Source organism: Podarcis erhardii, assembly GCF_964252035.2.
Source record: "Podarcis erhardii genome assembly, chromosome: 4".
Lineage (NCBI taxonomy): Eukaryota > Metazoa > Chordata > Lepidosauria > Squamata > Lacertidae > Podarcis > Podarcis erhardii.
The window spans coordinates 74,797,395-74,814,091 of NC_138508.1; the positions used below are offsets into that span (position 1 = coordinate 74,797,395).

The following is a 16,697-nucleotide window of genomic DNA, read 5'->3' on the forward strand; positions in this document are numbered from 1 at the left end:
GATATCAGCTGGAATTTGTTTTTGTTTTGAATTACAGGTAATGGGACATTGATCGGAGCATCTGCAAATGTTGTTTGTGCAGGAATTGCAGAGCAACATGGCTATGGCTTCTCTTTCATGGAATTTTTCAGGTACCATTTTAGACTCGAAACGAATCTGTGTTTAAATTTGCCTCTAAAAAAGTGGGGATTTACTCTACAAACCAAAATGAGTCAGGCAGAATAGTCCATATGGCACAGGGGTGGGAAATCTGTAGCCTTTTGGATTATATTTGACTTTGACTTCCATAAGCCCCACTATCACGATGATGAAAGTTGTAGGTCAGTATTAACAGGTGGGCCACAGATTCCCTAGCTCTGATATAGTATTTAAGAAAAAAAAAAGGGGGGGCTGCTGGTGGTGGAAGCCAGTGACATATAAATCCATTTTGGTGACACAAATGGTATTTATTGCAGGGATTGTGTTTGTCAATTGAAACGCCTTCATCTCTCTAATGAGAATAACAATAAATGGAGGGGGCGAACCCTTTTCATGTAATTGTTTTTTTCCGCATGAGTTGTTATAACACAGGATTCTCATTGCTAACATTAAAAAAATCTATAAAATATATATTCTGATATTTTGAAAATATTGTCAATCATAAACACGGAGGGGTGGGATAGCAAATTTGTGAGATCATAACGAGGGCTGAATTATTTACAATCTAAACTGATCTCCCTTTCGGCATAACTTAAAAGATTTCGGTGGTGTTTGGCACAGAATACCTGATTTAGTTTAATGCAGCAGTCCTCCAAGATAATTATGTTTATCACTGGCTTGCATCGCTACTTCTGCCTTATGATCAATGAATGCCTTAACTATGCCACACAATCAAAAAACAAAAACAAAAAACAACAAAGCAAATTAGTTTAAGTCTGTGCTGCAGACATAGATATGGCTGTTCAAGATGGTAGACTATTAGGTGCTAACTACTGCAAAATTAGATTTGCTTAGCTGTATACAGAAGATAGCTTTTTTGAGGCCAGGGCAATGTGATAGAAGCATCATTACCCACAGTATACAGTCCCCTTTCCCAGTAGCTCCCTTATAGTGCTTCAAGAACTTATGGAAGCTGTTTAACTGTGGACCAGTGAGCATGTGTGCCAGAGATTTTGCACAAATAATGCTAGTATATCTTACCACGGTGAAGTCTCTGAAAAAAAACACCCATCAGCTGCACTTAGCTGTTGATGTATGCTAGGTTGTGCCAGATAGCATTTGGTATAGGATTAAAGGCACATGAGGAGATATGAGCTTTTTGCCATATTTGCGTTTGTTTGCTTAAAAAATAACAATTGCATTCATTTATGCATTCCGACTCTAAAAATAAATAAACCAGTGCACAGTTGTTGTAAAGTATGAGAAGATTATTGATGCGTTCAATGAAGCATGTTCTGAGCCATCCTTTCTAAATATACTCCACCAGGGAAATAGACGTCTAATAATATTTTTATTTAATTTTGGATGACGGCCATCGTAAACACTTTTCTTTAGAGAGTTACGTTTGGGCACTTGTTTCCCCATTGTCATCAGTTTTCATATGTTATGCTGAACTTTTGGAATCACAGTGTTTATCAGATGATAGCATACCATAATATTATAGGACCACCGTTGGATCCCTACTTTCAAGGTGTTAAAGATGTGGTGTCAAATCTTATGGTTAGCTTCTGTTTCATCACTTCCTGGGAAGTGGGTGGCTGTCAGTGACAGACCCAAGTCCCAGTTCTGTTCATTTACTGGAATGAAGTCCATGCAACTGAAGCTACAATTTTGGGTCACAAGCACCCTACTGATAAGCAGTACTATCTGCTGAGAAAGATAGTGTTGGAAGGGATCTCATGGTCACCTAGGTCTGCCTCCTGCCATTGTGAAGTGCATTTTCTTTTACCCAGTTAATGTAAGAGACATTTGCACAGAAACTGTAGCACTACGATTGGTCCTCCATATGCATTTCTCACAAAAGGTTTAGAATATCAAATTGCTGCTAGCCTCTGCTTTAGGATCCTTTCTGAAATAGCTATGCAGACAGTCAGTTCGGATATAACCTTTTCCACATGTATGCTTCCATGAGAATACTTTCATAAGCACTTCCATGGACAACCCCCCCCCATCATGTCAAAAAAGGTGATTCTCCCCTGTGATTCTGCATTTGGAGTAAATATGTTTTTTTGTGTTAAATGATGCATAGCCAAACAGTAAAGGTCATGTGGATCATTACACCAATGTGCTTCTCATTACTATCATTTATGATTATAAGCAAAAAGAAAAGTCTGTTGAAAGAGAAGAAAGGTTTTTGCTTTTAGTCAAAAGGAGGTCAACTCTTTTAAGAAATTAGGTAAAGGTAAAGGGACCCCTGACCTTTAGGTTCAGTCACGGATGACTCTGGGGTTGTGGCACTCATCTCGCTTTATTGGCCAAGGGATCCGGGGTCATGTGGCTAGCATGACTAGGCCGCTTCTGGCGAACCAGAGCAGTGCATGGAAATGCTGTTTACCTTCCTGCCAGCAGTGCTTTCGAACTGCTAGGTTGGCAGGAGCAGGGACCGAGCAACGGGAGCTCACCCCATTGCAGGGATTCGAACCGCCAACCTTCCGATCGGCAAGCCCTAGGCTCTGTGGTTTAGACCACAGCGCCACCCGCCACTTACTCCTAAACTATGTTTTTGCATCTAACATGCAATTATTATTATTATTTTAATTCAAATTATATCAACTGGGGGTGGTGGGGCTGATAATTAATGGGATCAGAGCCCTGCTTTCATCTTGAGGAAAATCCCTTTCTAGTTCAAAACTGCTAATACTACAACAACACAAAAATACAAGAAATAAACATCAGATAAAAATACAGGAAACCACAAAATCTGTAGCAAAAAGTGGATGAACCAGCCAAAGAAAGTTAGCCAAGACTGAAGAAAAAAGCTTAAAAAACAAACAAACCAAAAAGGGCTTATGGTGTTTACATCATAGATGGTCAAAACAGCTCTCCTGAGAGTAGACACTACAATGAAGACAGCCCTTAAAAGTGCTTGTGCTAAGTGCACCCCAGACTCTCCTGATGATAGGATCAAATAGGAGGAGGCAGTCCTGTAGGCATCGTGATCTCAAGGGCATGTAGAGCTCTAAAAGTAAACCCCAGCAACCAGTGCAACTGATAATCGAGTTACATGATCCTAAAATCTGGTCCTGGTCTGCAATCTACCTACAAGGCATGTGATGTAACCAAGGCAATGTGTAACCACAGCCAAGTCCATCTTTCCTTGCAATTGGTGCAGTACTGTTGTTAACCTGATTTTCAAGGGCAGTGCTGCCCCATCGAAGAGAGGCTGAATCTACTTGGTCTTCCTAGCTAAGAACACTTCTGTCTCATCTGGATTAAGGGAATGTTATAAATTATAATGTTGTATTCCATTAAAAATGGAGTTTTTATATTTTGAAAATATGCCACCCCAGTCCATTCCTTCTTAAAATATTTACGTGTCAGAGCCACCCGTGGTCCCAGCTCACAAGAGACCAAAGTCCAGTCCGGCTTATGTACAAAAGCTTTTATTGAAGAACATTCTTAGCTTTACATCCGAGCTCCGTGGCTCTACGTCTGTTACGCTTAGACCGCCGAAGTCCCCTCTGAGTCAGTCCCGCCTCTACACCAGTTTAAGAGGCTTGTACTGTTCCACCTCTTCCTCTCCTTCCTTTTCCGCAGGGTCTTTCTGCCCCCCTGTGTTCTCTCCCTTCGGGACTCTCCAGAGGCTGAATCCTCTGGCGCCTCCTCCCCCCTCCTTCGCGCTTTGGGACCAGGCTCCTCCCCAGGACTCTCTTCACTTCCGCGCGCCTCCCATTTTGAACTTAGCGCGCGTACGTTGCTTCTGACCTTCCCCCCGACAGTTACACTGCTCTCGGTACTACTCTCCGCCCCTTCCGGCAGGACGTCTTGCCCCGATCTCCTTCCCCTCTCTGCTTCCTGTTCTGCTCCTTCTGACACACTGGTCACCCCACCCCCTTCACTCCGTTCCGGCGGAGAAGCCGGTCCCGATCTCCAACTCCCCCTGGGGGTTCCCCCTTCGTTCCCCTGCTCCTGACTGCTTCCCCCTCTAGCTCCCCTTGGCTTGCCCAGGGGGGCTCCCGTTTGGGAGTCCTCCGATTCACTGGACGGACTCATGGACAATCTTGGGTCATTGTCGTCCTCTTCCTCGTCACCCTGGAATCCTTCCCCCTCGCTCTCTGTCTCCTCCCTCATCTGCGCCTCTCTCCTTGAACCCCTGACATTACGGAACACCCAAGTTTTAAAAAATAAATTATAAATGAAGCTAAGGTTATAAACTATTTGAAGATAATTGGCAACATCATATTATGTAAAATAAATAGGGCCATATTGATCTGGCAGATCAAGTTCTTCTGTAAGATGCTATTCCCATCAAGGCCTCAATTAACATATGGAACCCCCAATAGAATCCTGTACTATGTAGATCTTTGTGGGCTTTGACTGCTTCCTTTCTCCCCACTCTATTATGGTGGAAAATGAGGACCACTGCTTTGCCAAGCTGAAAGACTTTTTAGGGATGTGTTCTTGGGTGCTTAATTTTATTTTTTAAATATTAAAGATTTTACAACGAATAGTCAAGGGCTTTATGTGACAGCAATCAGATGCTTCTGAATAGAAATGAAAGCATTTTATGGACAAGATTTTTACGGCAAATATGCCAATACCTGTCTGAAAGAACATGGCACATTAAAGCCTGTACAAAGAATAACTGTCTTTACACACATCCAGCTGTGTGTATGTATTGCAAATCTGTCACAGGACTGATTAATCGCATGCCCATGTAATATTAAAGATGTCAGAAACCCTCTTGTGCTCAGGAATAATGCTTCGGAGTTTTTGTTAAAAGGCCCTCCTGCAGGTTTATTCTTTTAGCTGTGCCATTTCCTACATTTGGTACAAGTGTTTCAAAAGAAAATTCTAGGAGCTTAAATTGAGATCAAAGGAGAAACTAGCTTTTATCATACTGAAGGCCAAGAAAATGAAAGATCCATTTCGATGGTTGGGTTAGCTGCTTGCTTTTATAAGATGGGATGAATCTACCTGAGATCGGGGGGTGGGGGCGGTTTGGAGCTCATAACAACAAAAGAAAAATGGTCACAGACGAATCTCAACACAATCACATACCAAAGGGGAGGGGGAATAAGAAAGAACTTGCTATAGAAAAAAGATGGGAAACAGAGAAAAGTATTTTCATAATGAAGTTGGCACAGGCCAGATATGTCACCTAAAATAGGGATGGAGAGAAAATTGATTCAGTTCACATTTAAATGATAAATCACATAATAAGCACTTTCCAAAACAATATATAAACTGAAACACCACCAACCTTTGAAATTTGCTCTTTCTGAATTTTGTCTCCTGACAATTAATATGTACACAAATATGTACACAAGAGGAACGGGTGGCTCTGTGGTCTAAACCACTGAACCTCTTGGGCTTGCCAATCGGAATGTCAGTAGTACAAATCCACACAACAGGGTGAGCTCCCGTTGCTTGGTCCCTGCTCCTGCCAACCTAGCAGTTCGAAAGCACATCAAAGTGCAAGTAGATAAATAGGTACTGCTCTGGCGGGAAGGTAAACGGTGTTTCCGTGCGCTGCTCTGGTTTGCCAGAAGCGGCTTAGTCATGCTGGCCACATGACCCAGAAGCTGTGCGCTGGCTCCCTCAGCCAATAAAGCAAGATAAGCACCGCAACCCCAGAGTTATCTGCGACTGGACCTAATGGTCAGGGGTACCTTTACCTTTACTGTGACGACGATGACGACGACTACTACTACTACTACTAATGGCTGTTGTAAGATCAGATCAATTAAGAGTGAGAGTATTCTGCAAGGTACTTAGTACTGCGCTGAGTGAAAATTGTACATAGGAAGTTCTTCTGGGCCAATAGTTTCTGTTTCTAGAGAGGACAAAGTTATTGATCCCCTTAATGGAAATGGCAATGCTAGAAACTAAACTGCAGGTGTTGCCTGAAGTGTGACTGGTTGGAATGTTGAGTTCTAGTTTTGTGCTGTAAACCCAAAACTTGAAATATTCAGCTGAACTTGATGAGATTTGCTTCCAAGAAGACATGTATAGAATGGTACTCTTAGCTGACATATATGCATGGGGACTCAATGTCTACCGGATACACCTGTTGTTTGGTTGATGAGGTCTGTGTCAATGTAGAGGTGCATATAAGTTGGTGAGCTGGATGAAAAGGCTCTGCATGCCTAATTTGGCCCAGAGGTTGATATTTCTCCACTCCTGTGTTAAATACTATTTAAAAAACAACAACAAAAAACTCAATTTAATATTTCTTCCCTTTAATACAGTAACCCCAATATTTTCTAGAATTCAGTGAGGAGCTTGTGACAAAAGATGCCCTTGAAAATGGGGACCAGATGTAGTCAGTGTGACAGGCCAGATACCATGGCTTTCTGCAGCCTGCCTCTGTAAATGCCTGCTTGCTCTGCTTGGAAACACTTAATAAGATTGGTGTGTAGGAAGAGCAAGTTTCAAAATGGGATTTTTGCTTATTAGATATTGGGATTTCAAATTATCTAATATATCTTTTAAAAATAGGTGGTGAGAGGAAGAGGTCTTATTTCTGAATTCGTTGACAGCCCTAATTTATCTTGTTTGTGAGGCTGGCTTTGAAAGAAAGTGCACTCTAGAGGACCTAATGGAGTGATTAATGTTTCTGCAAATCAAATGTGCTTTGCTTACTTTAACTTGCCATCCTGTATCTTAATATATATTGTTTCCAGCTGGCATTAATTTGACATCCAGGCCACTCAAGAGACATTCTAGTCTTCAGGGGAAACAAGGCTGATTATAGCTTACCTGTTTCTGTTCAGCCGCTATCTGTTTCCTCTTCCTTTGCTGGCAACCTATTGGCCTTGATCTGGGCATATCACCCACAGAAAAGATAGAAGCTAATAGAGTTGTTATCTCTTGATTTAAATATTTTTGCCATTGAGTGTTAAGTACTGTACCATTTCTTTCCTGATGGAACAAAGAGCAGCCCCTGCCTGAAATGGGTTGCATCAAATGTTAGCCCTACTCAGAGAAGACCCATTGAAATAAATGAACCTATTCATTCATTCTGGTGGGTCTGCTCTGGGAAGAACTACCCTTGTATACAGTCCCCAAACGTTCCTCTGAGCACAGGTAGGGTGTCCATTGTTCACAAATGGACATTTAAAGAGACGGACAAAAGTGGAATTAGTAGCGAACTAGATAGCCCTCTCCTCTAGCCCCACCATTTCCTCATCTATCTCCCCACTCCCATGTCCTCAGTTACAGAATAATGGGGAAAGCTGCTTTAGTTTAATATATTTTTGATAGTTGGCCCTTATCTGCCAACTGGGCTGAAATATTTGACCATGGGTGCTTCTGTTGTGCAGTAACTTTTTGTATTTCCATTTATTTGTCTAACAAAATCCATATAACACTTGATTGTAAAGAAACAACAGCCCATGCCTCTAAGCAGCTTACAATATAAAATGAAACCTTAAAATCATAGGGAAAGGGTATTAAAAATGGATATTAAAAATATTCAAAAGATTATTAAAATAAACAGTCACTAAAATAAATAAGTAAGACACGTGTAACTTTTGCATATCTGGATAGGCTTGCCTAAACAAAAGTGCTTTTAGGTTTGCATGCATAAGGTATGCTAATTTTTGCAAATATTCAAGCAGAACCATAGCAGACACAAAGGGGGGGGGGGAGAGACACACAGCTGTCCATCCAAAATGCAGTTTAAAGCATAAGAAAAGAGACAAGGAGAGGCCTTCAAGTTGCCCAGTGACACTTAGGCAGCAGATGCTGAGTAGGTCCACAAGTCACACTCTTCTCCACTATGTTGAGGTGAAATATATTTGCATTTAAATTACAGAAAGTTTTTATAAATTTCATATATAGATAGAAAGATATAGATATGCCTCCTTTTGTCCTGTTTCCTCAGGTGGATGTGTTTCCTCCTTTTCTGGCGATGGGATAAGCTGCCACTTATTTCTTTTTCCATTTTCCTTTTTGTTACTGGTCCTTGTGGTTCTTCCTCTTCAATTACTGAAGGTTTTCAAAGAGTGTGTTGGCTTAGCGCAGGGGTAGTCAACCATTTCATACCTACCGCCCACTAATGCATCTTTCTTGATGGTAAAATTTCCTTACCACCCACCAGTGCTCAATGGAAGGAGGATTCAGCTTGTGCCATAGAACCCCCTACTGCCCACCTAGAATCCTGAAATGCCCGCTAGTGGGCGATAGGGACCAGGTTGACAATCCCTGGCTTAGTGGAATGATATAACCCAGGAAGTGAAACAATAACTGTAAGAGATTACACTCCCCTCCCATTTGCTGTTGCCAGTGGAAGCAGAACTTGATTAGTGGCAAATTGGCTGAGCTGTTTATAATTCAACACACAGTTCTTCTTTTTTTTTTAAAAAAAAAAATTTATTAACATTTTAAAGACTGCAAAAGAAAGAAAAAGAATTAAACAAAACAATACAATACAATACAAAAACAAAAACACCACACAACACCAACCCCAAAACATTAAATTAACAAAACCAAACAAACACAATTTAAAACACATCTAATAGGTTCAGTATCTTAACTTTCATTTACTTGTTTCAACGACCTCCTCACACCTCCCTTTTTGTATTCCACTTTAATTAACTGTTTCAGCAATTCCTTTCCATCTTCCTCTGTTTTCTGTCCTGTAATTTATCTTAACATATTCTAACCTTATTTTTCACTTTAATATATAATTGTCTTAACATATTTTAACCTTATTTTCTCTTTAATACTCTAATAATCTATTTGTACTTAATTCCTTGTAACATTTCTAGTAAAGCCATATAACTCCTTTCCAACATTTTTCTAACACACATTAATTTTACAATATTTTTATAAATAGTCTTTAAACTTTTTCCAATCTTCTTCCACCGACTCTTCTCCCTGGTCCCGGATTCTGCCAGTCAAATCCGCCAATTCCCTATAGTCCATCAACCTGGTGATCTTCTGTCCGATGCTCTTAACTCTTTTCCAAGTCCCTTCTGCGAGTCTTCTTCATATTTATACATGAACTTTACTTTGTCTTCCACTGATCTTATTTTCATTTTCCTTCTTTTGAGGCTAAAGAGTAGATGTCGGGGAAACTCCCACCTAAAGATAATTTTATTCCTTCTCGACGGGGCAACCAAATCTCCGTAGTTAAATCTAAGATACAAAAGGTATTTCAGAACGTCTTTCAAAATTTCCACTCTTAACTGTTGTTCTTCTAAGTTCCTCTGGTAGTTTCAACAGTCTCTTATTTTGTTCTTCGCTTTTTTCCCTCCTCTTCCAAGTCCGAAGGCCCTCACAGTTTTAATCTCTTCTTGACCCAAGTCCCGGTCCCAAAAGTCATCAAATTCCTGTGTGAGGGAATCTATCAAACTTTCCTTCTCCAGTTCAGGTAGGGCTCTGATCCTCGGAATCTGATTTTCTTTAAATTCATAGCAGGCATCAACTTATGGTCATCAAATTGCATCTGTAAGGCTGGGACACTCTCTCTCTCTCCAATTGTATTACTTTAGGTTCAACGGCAATAACTTTCTCCCTAGCCTTCTCCGCAGTTTGCCATGTCAAAGTAGATTCCTGTGTCAGTTTCTGAATAGTTTCTATATTGGTGTTCACTTTTTGTCCCAAATTGTTGATTTTAGTAGTTACCACATCCACCTTTTTGTGAAGCTGTTCCAGTGAGTCACTTATCTTACATAATTCAACCACTAAGGCCTCTTCTGTCAACATTCTTAACCGATTCAAGGTCCCCAGAATCTCACAGGTTTTTATCTTGCAGCTGGAAATTCCCCCAGCTCAACTCTTGTGACAGTTTCAAAGGCTTCCTCTAAAGGGAAACAGTTCCTCTAGAGGGAAACAGTTTCTATTTGTATTAGTCCTTTTAAACTCAATTCAAACAATAAAGTTAGTTTCAATTTTCTGTTACTTTTACTCCTTTTTAAACGCAGATGGAGACAATGGAAACAATGTATTCCTCTTATTTAACTAACTGTCAGTGAACGTTCTAATCACGGTCAGTCCTGTTGGCAGCCCGTTTCCAGGATCGGAGCGGTGGTATATTAACTCTGTTCGCTCTCTCCTGCAGGTCCAAAACTCCCCCCCCCTCTTCTCCTGCCACCAAGCGGGGTTTAGTATTTTTTACTGATGAAAATTTAGTCCTTTACAATAGACTTTCCGAGACTTCAGCTTGCATCCTCATTGCTTCAATCTATTTACAAAAGGGGAAGGTGGACTTCCTGTTTTAGACCTCCCCGTTTCGGCACCAAATTAAGACGTTTAAAAATCCAATTCTCTGCTCTACTCACGGGTAGTTGCTTTAAGATCAAATTGTCCACAGGAAAAAGTCAGCGCTCTCCGGCAACAGCTATGCGGCTTCGCTCCGTGGAAGAAGCAGTCAATTTGAAGCACCACGCCGCTCACCCCACGTCGCTCCGGATCCCCGAAACCGGGTTTCCCCGTGAGTAGGGGAGGCGCAAAAGGTGCCAGCCGAATCCCAGGTACACAGGCTTCACCCGCCTGTGATTTTTAGTGGGTCTCTGCCTTCGCCGTGGCGGCCAGACCCGGATTCCCACGAAGCAAATTCCTCCCGATCAGAGGAATTCCGCCATTACCAGAGGCGCTAACCCGGAAGTCCCCAACACACAGTTCTTCTAGGCAGTTGCCTGGAATTGTTGTCTAGCTCAGCATACAGTAGTGTCAGTATTAACATCCCTTCATTTGTTGCTGACTCCTGCCAAATCTTTCTTTAGGAAGATAATCTGTGCTTTTAAGTGGGTGGCCCTCACTGTAGCATACCACAGTTTGAACATCCCTGCCTATCTGTAGACCTTTGCATCTGCCCTACTTGTATCTGACTTCCTGTTTACCCCTATTCTCTGCCAAAATGTGTGTTCTAGACATTGGCACTATGGGCTTGACTTGTCAGGCAAATATTTTTGCTTGTCTGCCGTTCTCATGGGTTAGTCACACTTTCCGCTCTCCCCTCATGTGTGTGAAGCTTCAGACAAAAACAGGTAGTGGTACATGAGAGAGGTAATGACTTTTCGTGTACGATGCTGACTTTAAAATATACTGTGGGGCTATGATAATATGAACAACAATCTATGGCTTAGATCCTTAGGTGAGCAAACTAAAGGAAGTTCATGTAAATTGAGGGACACCTTTTTCATCCTGAGATGTGCATTTCCTTAACAGTAACTTTCTGAAGGTGACATGACAGGGGCTGGCAGGGCTGGAATCAAAAGGCAGAGGTCCAATGGAGGTGGGTCTTACTTTTGTACAGTTCCAAAATGTCAAAGATTTCTCTACACGTGCACCTACATCTCCATCATCTGTCCAGGCAAGCAGAAGGTATTTATCCGAGTTCAAGGACACATTCCAGCTATTGCAGGTTATGGGAATGCAGCAGGCGGTCTAGAGACTCTAGCAACATGTAATAATAGTGGTGTGGCAACAGCAGAGTAATAGGAATAGGGCTGTTATGAGCAGTGAAAGCTTATCCATGTGGACAAATGGGGTGCTGCCCCACTAACCTCTACCCTCAGCCAGCCCTCACTTGCTGTCTTTCATACTTGCAGTCAGTTCAGGGAGTGGCAATGGCTGTCAGCTTCTTTCTCTGTAGTCCCAGGGATGAGGGTGGCGCTGTGGTCTAAACCACTGAGCTTCTTGCGCTTGCCGATCGGAGGGTCGGCGGTTCAAATCCTTGCAATGGGGTGTGTTCCTGTTCCTCTGTCCCAGATTCTGCCAACCTAGCAGTTCGAAAGCATGCCAGTGCAAGTAGATAAACATGTACCACTGTGGTGGGAAGGTAAATGGCATTTCTGTGCACTCTGGCACTCATCACAGTGTTACGTTGCGCCAGAAGCAGTTAAGCCATGCTGTCCACATGACCTGTGGACAAACACTGGCTCCCTCGGCCGGGAAAATGAGATGAATGCCATACCCCATAGTCACCTTTGACTGGACATAAGCGTCCAGGGGTCCTTTTCCTTTACCTTAACTTAGTCTTAGTATTGCCCTTGTGTCGGGGTTGGGGTGGGGAGAATGGGGACAAAACTAGAATTAGTTGGTTCTGCCTGTCTTTGGCTCTGGTTCTCCCCCATTTTGTCTCCCTGCCTCACCCTTACCCATTCTCTTGAGTACCGCCACCACTGGCTATGAGATGTGTTTCTATTTTCAGCCGTGTATAGGATTAACTGTTTCCTAAACAACCATTGGTTTTAGAGGTACACTTAAAGAGTTCCTGCACTGTGATGTATGTACAGGATTTGCTCAAACCTCAGAAATTTGGTTTGTGAAACTTGTTGTTAAATATATTGCACACACCATCCTAAGGAAGACTTGCCTCTTTTCAAACAGCATGGCTTTCTACAGTGTGATAAATTCTAGTCACTTCAGAATGTCCCAACTCTACAGTTCTCAACAGAAGAAAGAGAATAATCACACTGTGTCTTTTCCTCCCCCCCCCCACTAAAAAAACCCATTTGATCTGGCAACTGTACCTTGGAGCTAAGTGCTGCAACTATTCTGTTGGAGGAATTCAATTTAGAAATAAAATCCACAGAAGTTTAAAATAAATTAAATATAAAATCAATATCTCAGTACAGCCGCTTCTGCACTGCTGGTTTGATGTTAAATTCAATTCCTGCTTTTTCATTCACACAGTTTTAGATTTTGTAATGTCAAGGGCTTCTGTACAAAGGGCCCATGATGTAAGGGGCTGATATGTGCTTGGGAACAGAGGAACTAGGCAGACAAGTTTTGAAATGTCACACAAAGCACTTTGATTTGAAACATCCAGAAGTTATTTGTTTAATTTGTGGGACATTATTGCAGAATTATTGTGGGACATCTTGGCAGGAAGCTGTAACACTTCCTTCCTGCCTGGGCACTCTCCTCTTTCTTTATCATGCTTTCCAGCCAACCACATGGGAATGTCTGAGCTCTGAATCTCAGACACCATTTCTGAAGTTGCATTTTGTAATTAGTACCTTAGATAGAAATTATAAACCTGCCTTCATTTTGCTACTGTAATTGCTGCTTCCATGCCTAGATTATGTAAGTAAATACTACTTTTGTTTCTTCACAAAACAATTTGTGCATTACTGTATTTTTGTGGGGGGGGGGTAATACCAGGAAAATCCAGTCTACAGTACTTTAAAGCATCCTGGATTATTGTTCCTAGAAGGTTAAATCAACCTTTTCTTTGCTTCCAAGTTTAACCTGCAAAGGATGGTACTCTCCTGATCTCACCAATGTGAGCAATGAAAGATAATAACTAAAGTTAAAAAGGTAAAGGCACCCCGACTCTGGGGTTGCGGCGCTCATCTTGCTTTATTGGCCGAGGGAGCCGGTGTACAGCTTCCGGGTCATGTGGCCAGCATGACTAAGCCGCTTCTGGCAAACCAGAGCAGCGCACGGAAACGCCGTTTACCTTCCTACCGGAGCGGTACCTCTACTTGCATTTTGTGGTGCTTTTGAACTGTTTGGTTGGCAGGAGCAGGGACCGAGCAACGGGAGCTCACCCCGTCGTGGGGATTCGAACCGCCGACCTTCTGATTGGCAAGTCCTAGGCTCTGTGGTTTAACCCACAGTGCCACCCACGTCACATAACTAAAGTTACTAAACAATATATCCACTTCTACTGTCAAAATACATTCCTACATTATTTGCCTTTAGTATAAACATATTATTGCTATGATGTAGGCAGTTCTTAGCATCTAGAGAAAGTGTTGCCAATGTGGAGCCCCCCAGAAGTTGTGGACTACAACTCCCATCATCCCTGTGCATTGGCCATGCTCAGTGTTGTAGTCCCAACAGTTTCTGGGAAGCTCTGCATTAGCTACTCTGGGTTTGGCTCAACCACAGGGAATATTCTTCGGATTTTCTTCATAACCAGGAGGCATCCTTGACAGTATCTGTTCTATTAAAAGTTGCAGGCCAGGACTTGCTCTACGTAGTTTATGGTCTCATTCCATGGCAAGTCGCAAAGTCACGAGAACTTCCAGCCGGTCAGTTGGCACCTGCTATTTCTTCACAGCCCTCATTTTACTAGCCAAAAAATTGCTGCCACTCTATATAAGATTTCCTCTCCTAAGCCAGCCTTTCGTTATTGCTCATCATGGTTTCCCTGTATTATTTAATCCCATGAATCACTTAAAAACAACAACAACACTTTCCCTGTTTCCACCAAACTACTAAAATAATCATGGGGAGGGTCCTGCTGTCAGCTGTGGAACTTGCACTTCAGTGAATAGATGCAGAATTGCCTGCCTTGTTAAAAAGAGGTCTTGTATATTGAGCAGCTGCATCGGAAAGATGGCTGGGATCCAGGTAATCTTTGGCTGCTTTTGCTGAGGTTTTAGTCTCTTTCCTTTCACTCTTAGTTTAATTCTTGGTCCATTGTCTACTTAATTGCAAAACATTACAAGATGAGACTAAACCCCCATGTCTTTGATATTTGGGCCTTTTTGAGTTGAGATGTACCAGGTAGGATTTTGAACAAGGTAAACTTGTGGAGTATTCTCCAGCCCCCACAAAGCATTTTCCAGCCCTCACAAAGCAAGTCACATCAACTGCTGTTAAAGTGCCCTCCCAGAATGTACATGAAATCTTAAGTTCTTTTCTTTCAGTGTTCACACAGATACTACATTAATCTGCAAAGCTTTAAAGACACTGAGCGCTTATGTGATAACATCTTAATTCAAACATTCTTTTCATACCTTTCCAGTTCGGATTTAGAAATTCCTTCCACAGACAAAGCTTCACCCATACATATAATAGCTGTCATGTGTCAAAATAATAATTACATAAATCACACTGAGTTTGTATAGGGTTATGTTGTTATTAGGAAAGCATTAGAAGCACACAACCATGCCTAATAAACAAGGGAAATGTTGGAAGCCCTGTCAGTTTATGTTTTTGTGAAAGCCAAAGTTGCCTTAGCTTGCTGTGAAAAAACAAATCAGCTTGCATGAAAAGAGAGAGGGAAAATAGCTTGGGGGAGGCTTGCAAAGGTACTTTTAAGAGATCATCTTGTAAAACATAATGATGAAATCTTGAGCAGCAAGAAAAACATGCCTTTCCCCTGAATCATACTAGAGACTATTTCCCTCTGGTGTATCTTAGAGTTATATTATTCATGATATTTTGTAATTGATACTTGAAAATGATGTAAAACTCAAGGACAGATTTAGTCCTAAGATTTAGTAGCATACAAATAAGTTAAAAACGCTTCCAGTAATAATCCCTTAGAAAATCAAAACAGTTTATTTCAGCCAATAAATCAAAATCTATGTTCTTGGCCCCAGAAAAGAAATCCTTATTAAATTAGTTAAAGAAAAACAAGATACAACCTGGAAGCTGGTGTTAGCACAAAATGAGGTTGCTAGGGTGGTGAATCCTGAAAATGCTGCATTGGCTGCCAGTGAGTTCCTGGGCCCAATTCAAGGCGGTCTGCCTGTCTGTCTGTCTGTCTATCTATCTATCTATCTATCTATCTATCTATCTATCTACAGTGGTGCCTCGCAAGACGAAAAGAATCCGTTCCGCGATTCTCTTCGTCTAGCGGTTTTTTCGTCTTGCGAAGCAAGCCCATTGACGGCTTAGCGGCTTAGCGCTATTAGCGGTTTAGCGGCTTTTAGCGGCTTAGCGGATAAGTGGCTTAGCGGCTTAGAAAAAGGGGGGGGAGGAAAAAAACCCCGCAGGAACTCGCAAGACATTTTCGTCTTGCAAAGCAAGCCCATAGGAAATTCGTTTTGCGAAGCACCTCCAAAACGGAAAACTCTTTCGTCTAGCGAGTTTTCCGTCTTGCGAGGCATTCGTCTTGCGGGGCACCACTCTATCTATCTATCTATCTATCTATCTAATTTATACTCTGTCCAATCTCTTTAAAGTGATCCCCACTTTAAAAACAAAAAAGCAAAACAAAAGCATTCTAAACAGTCAAAACTTCCTAAAAACATCTAAAAACTGTTACACTTAAAAACACCATTCAATGATCTTGAGGTTGCCAGGAATGATAATCTTCAGCCACCAGGTGTTTGTGTAAACAAGAACATTTTCTTCCTGAAAGTGAATGATGGAGACACTAGGATAGACCACCAGTATTAGCGTACAAAGCCAAAGCAGGTTGGGACCAAAATAATCTGAAGAACGCCTCTCCCCTGTATCAGCCCTCTCAGCTTCCTGTGATCAGTGAGGGAGGCCACCACTGGGTGCTGCCAGGTTGACACTGAGCAATGACAGAGCCTTCTTGGGAGCAGTCCCCTGTTTGTGGAATGCTGTTGCATCTGTCTCCCTCATCATGAACTTCCAGGAGGAATTTAAAAACACCCAGGTATTTGATGGCTCAGATATACTATTCTTAGTAACCAAAACAGGAAATGAGACCCTTGATATTCTGGCTCATGCTGTTAGGTCCTGTTGATGCCTGAGTGGATATGGGGACAGAGTTGGCATGTGGGTTTCTTGCAAGGTTTGGTCCCTGTGTTTGTGTTTCTGGTGTATAGGTTGTTGCTGCTGGTGATTTTGGGGCACATTTTAGGCTATTTCTGCAGAGTTGCAGCACACATGAA

The 16,697-nt window shown here is 41.9% G+C and overlaps 1 protein-coding gene across 2 annotated transcripts in view; it reads left to right on the top strand.

Annotated features, from left to right (window-relative positions):
• Window positions 1-16,697, top strand: part of OCA2 (OCA2 melanosomal transmembrane protein) — a 165,788-nt gene that overhangs the window by 135,827 nt on the left and 13,264 nt on the right. For both annotated transcript variants that reach the window (XM_081858972.1, XM_081858971.1), the window contains exon 23: window positions 38-131. In XM_081858972.1, the coding sequence (XP_081715098.1) occupies window positions 38-131 (94 nt within the window). The remainder of the gene's footprint in view (window positions 1-37; window positions 132-16,697) is intronic.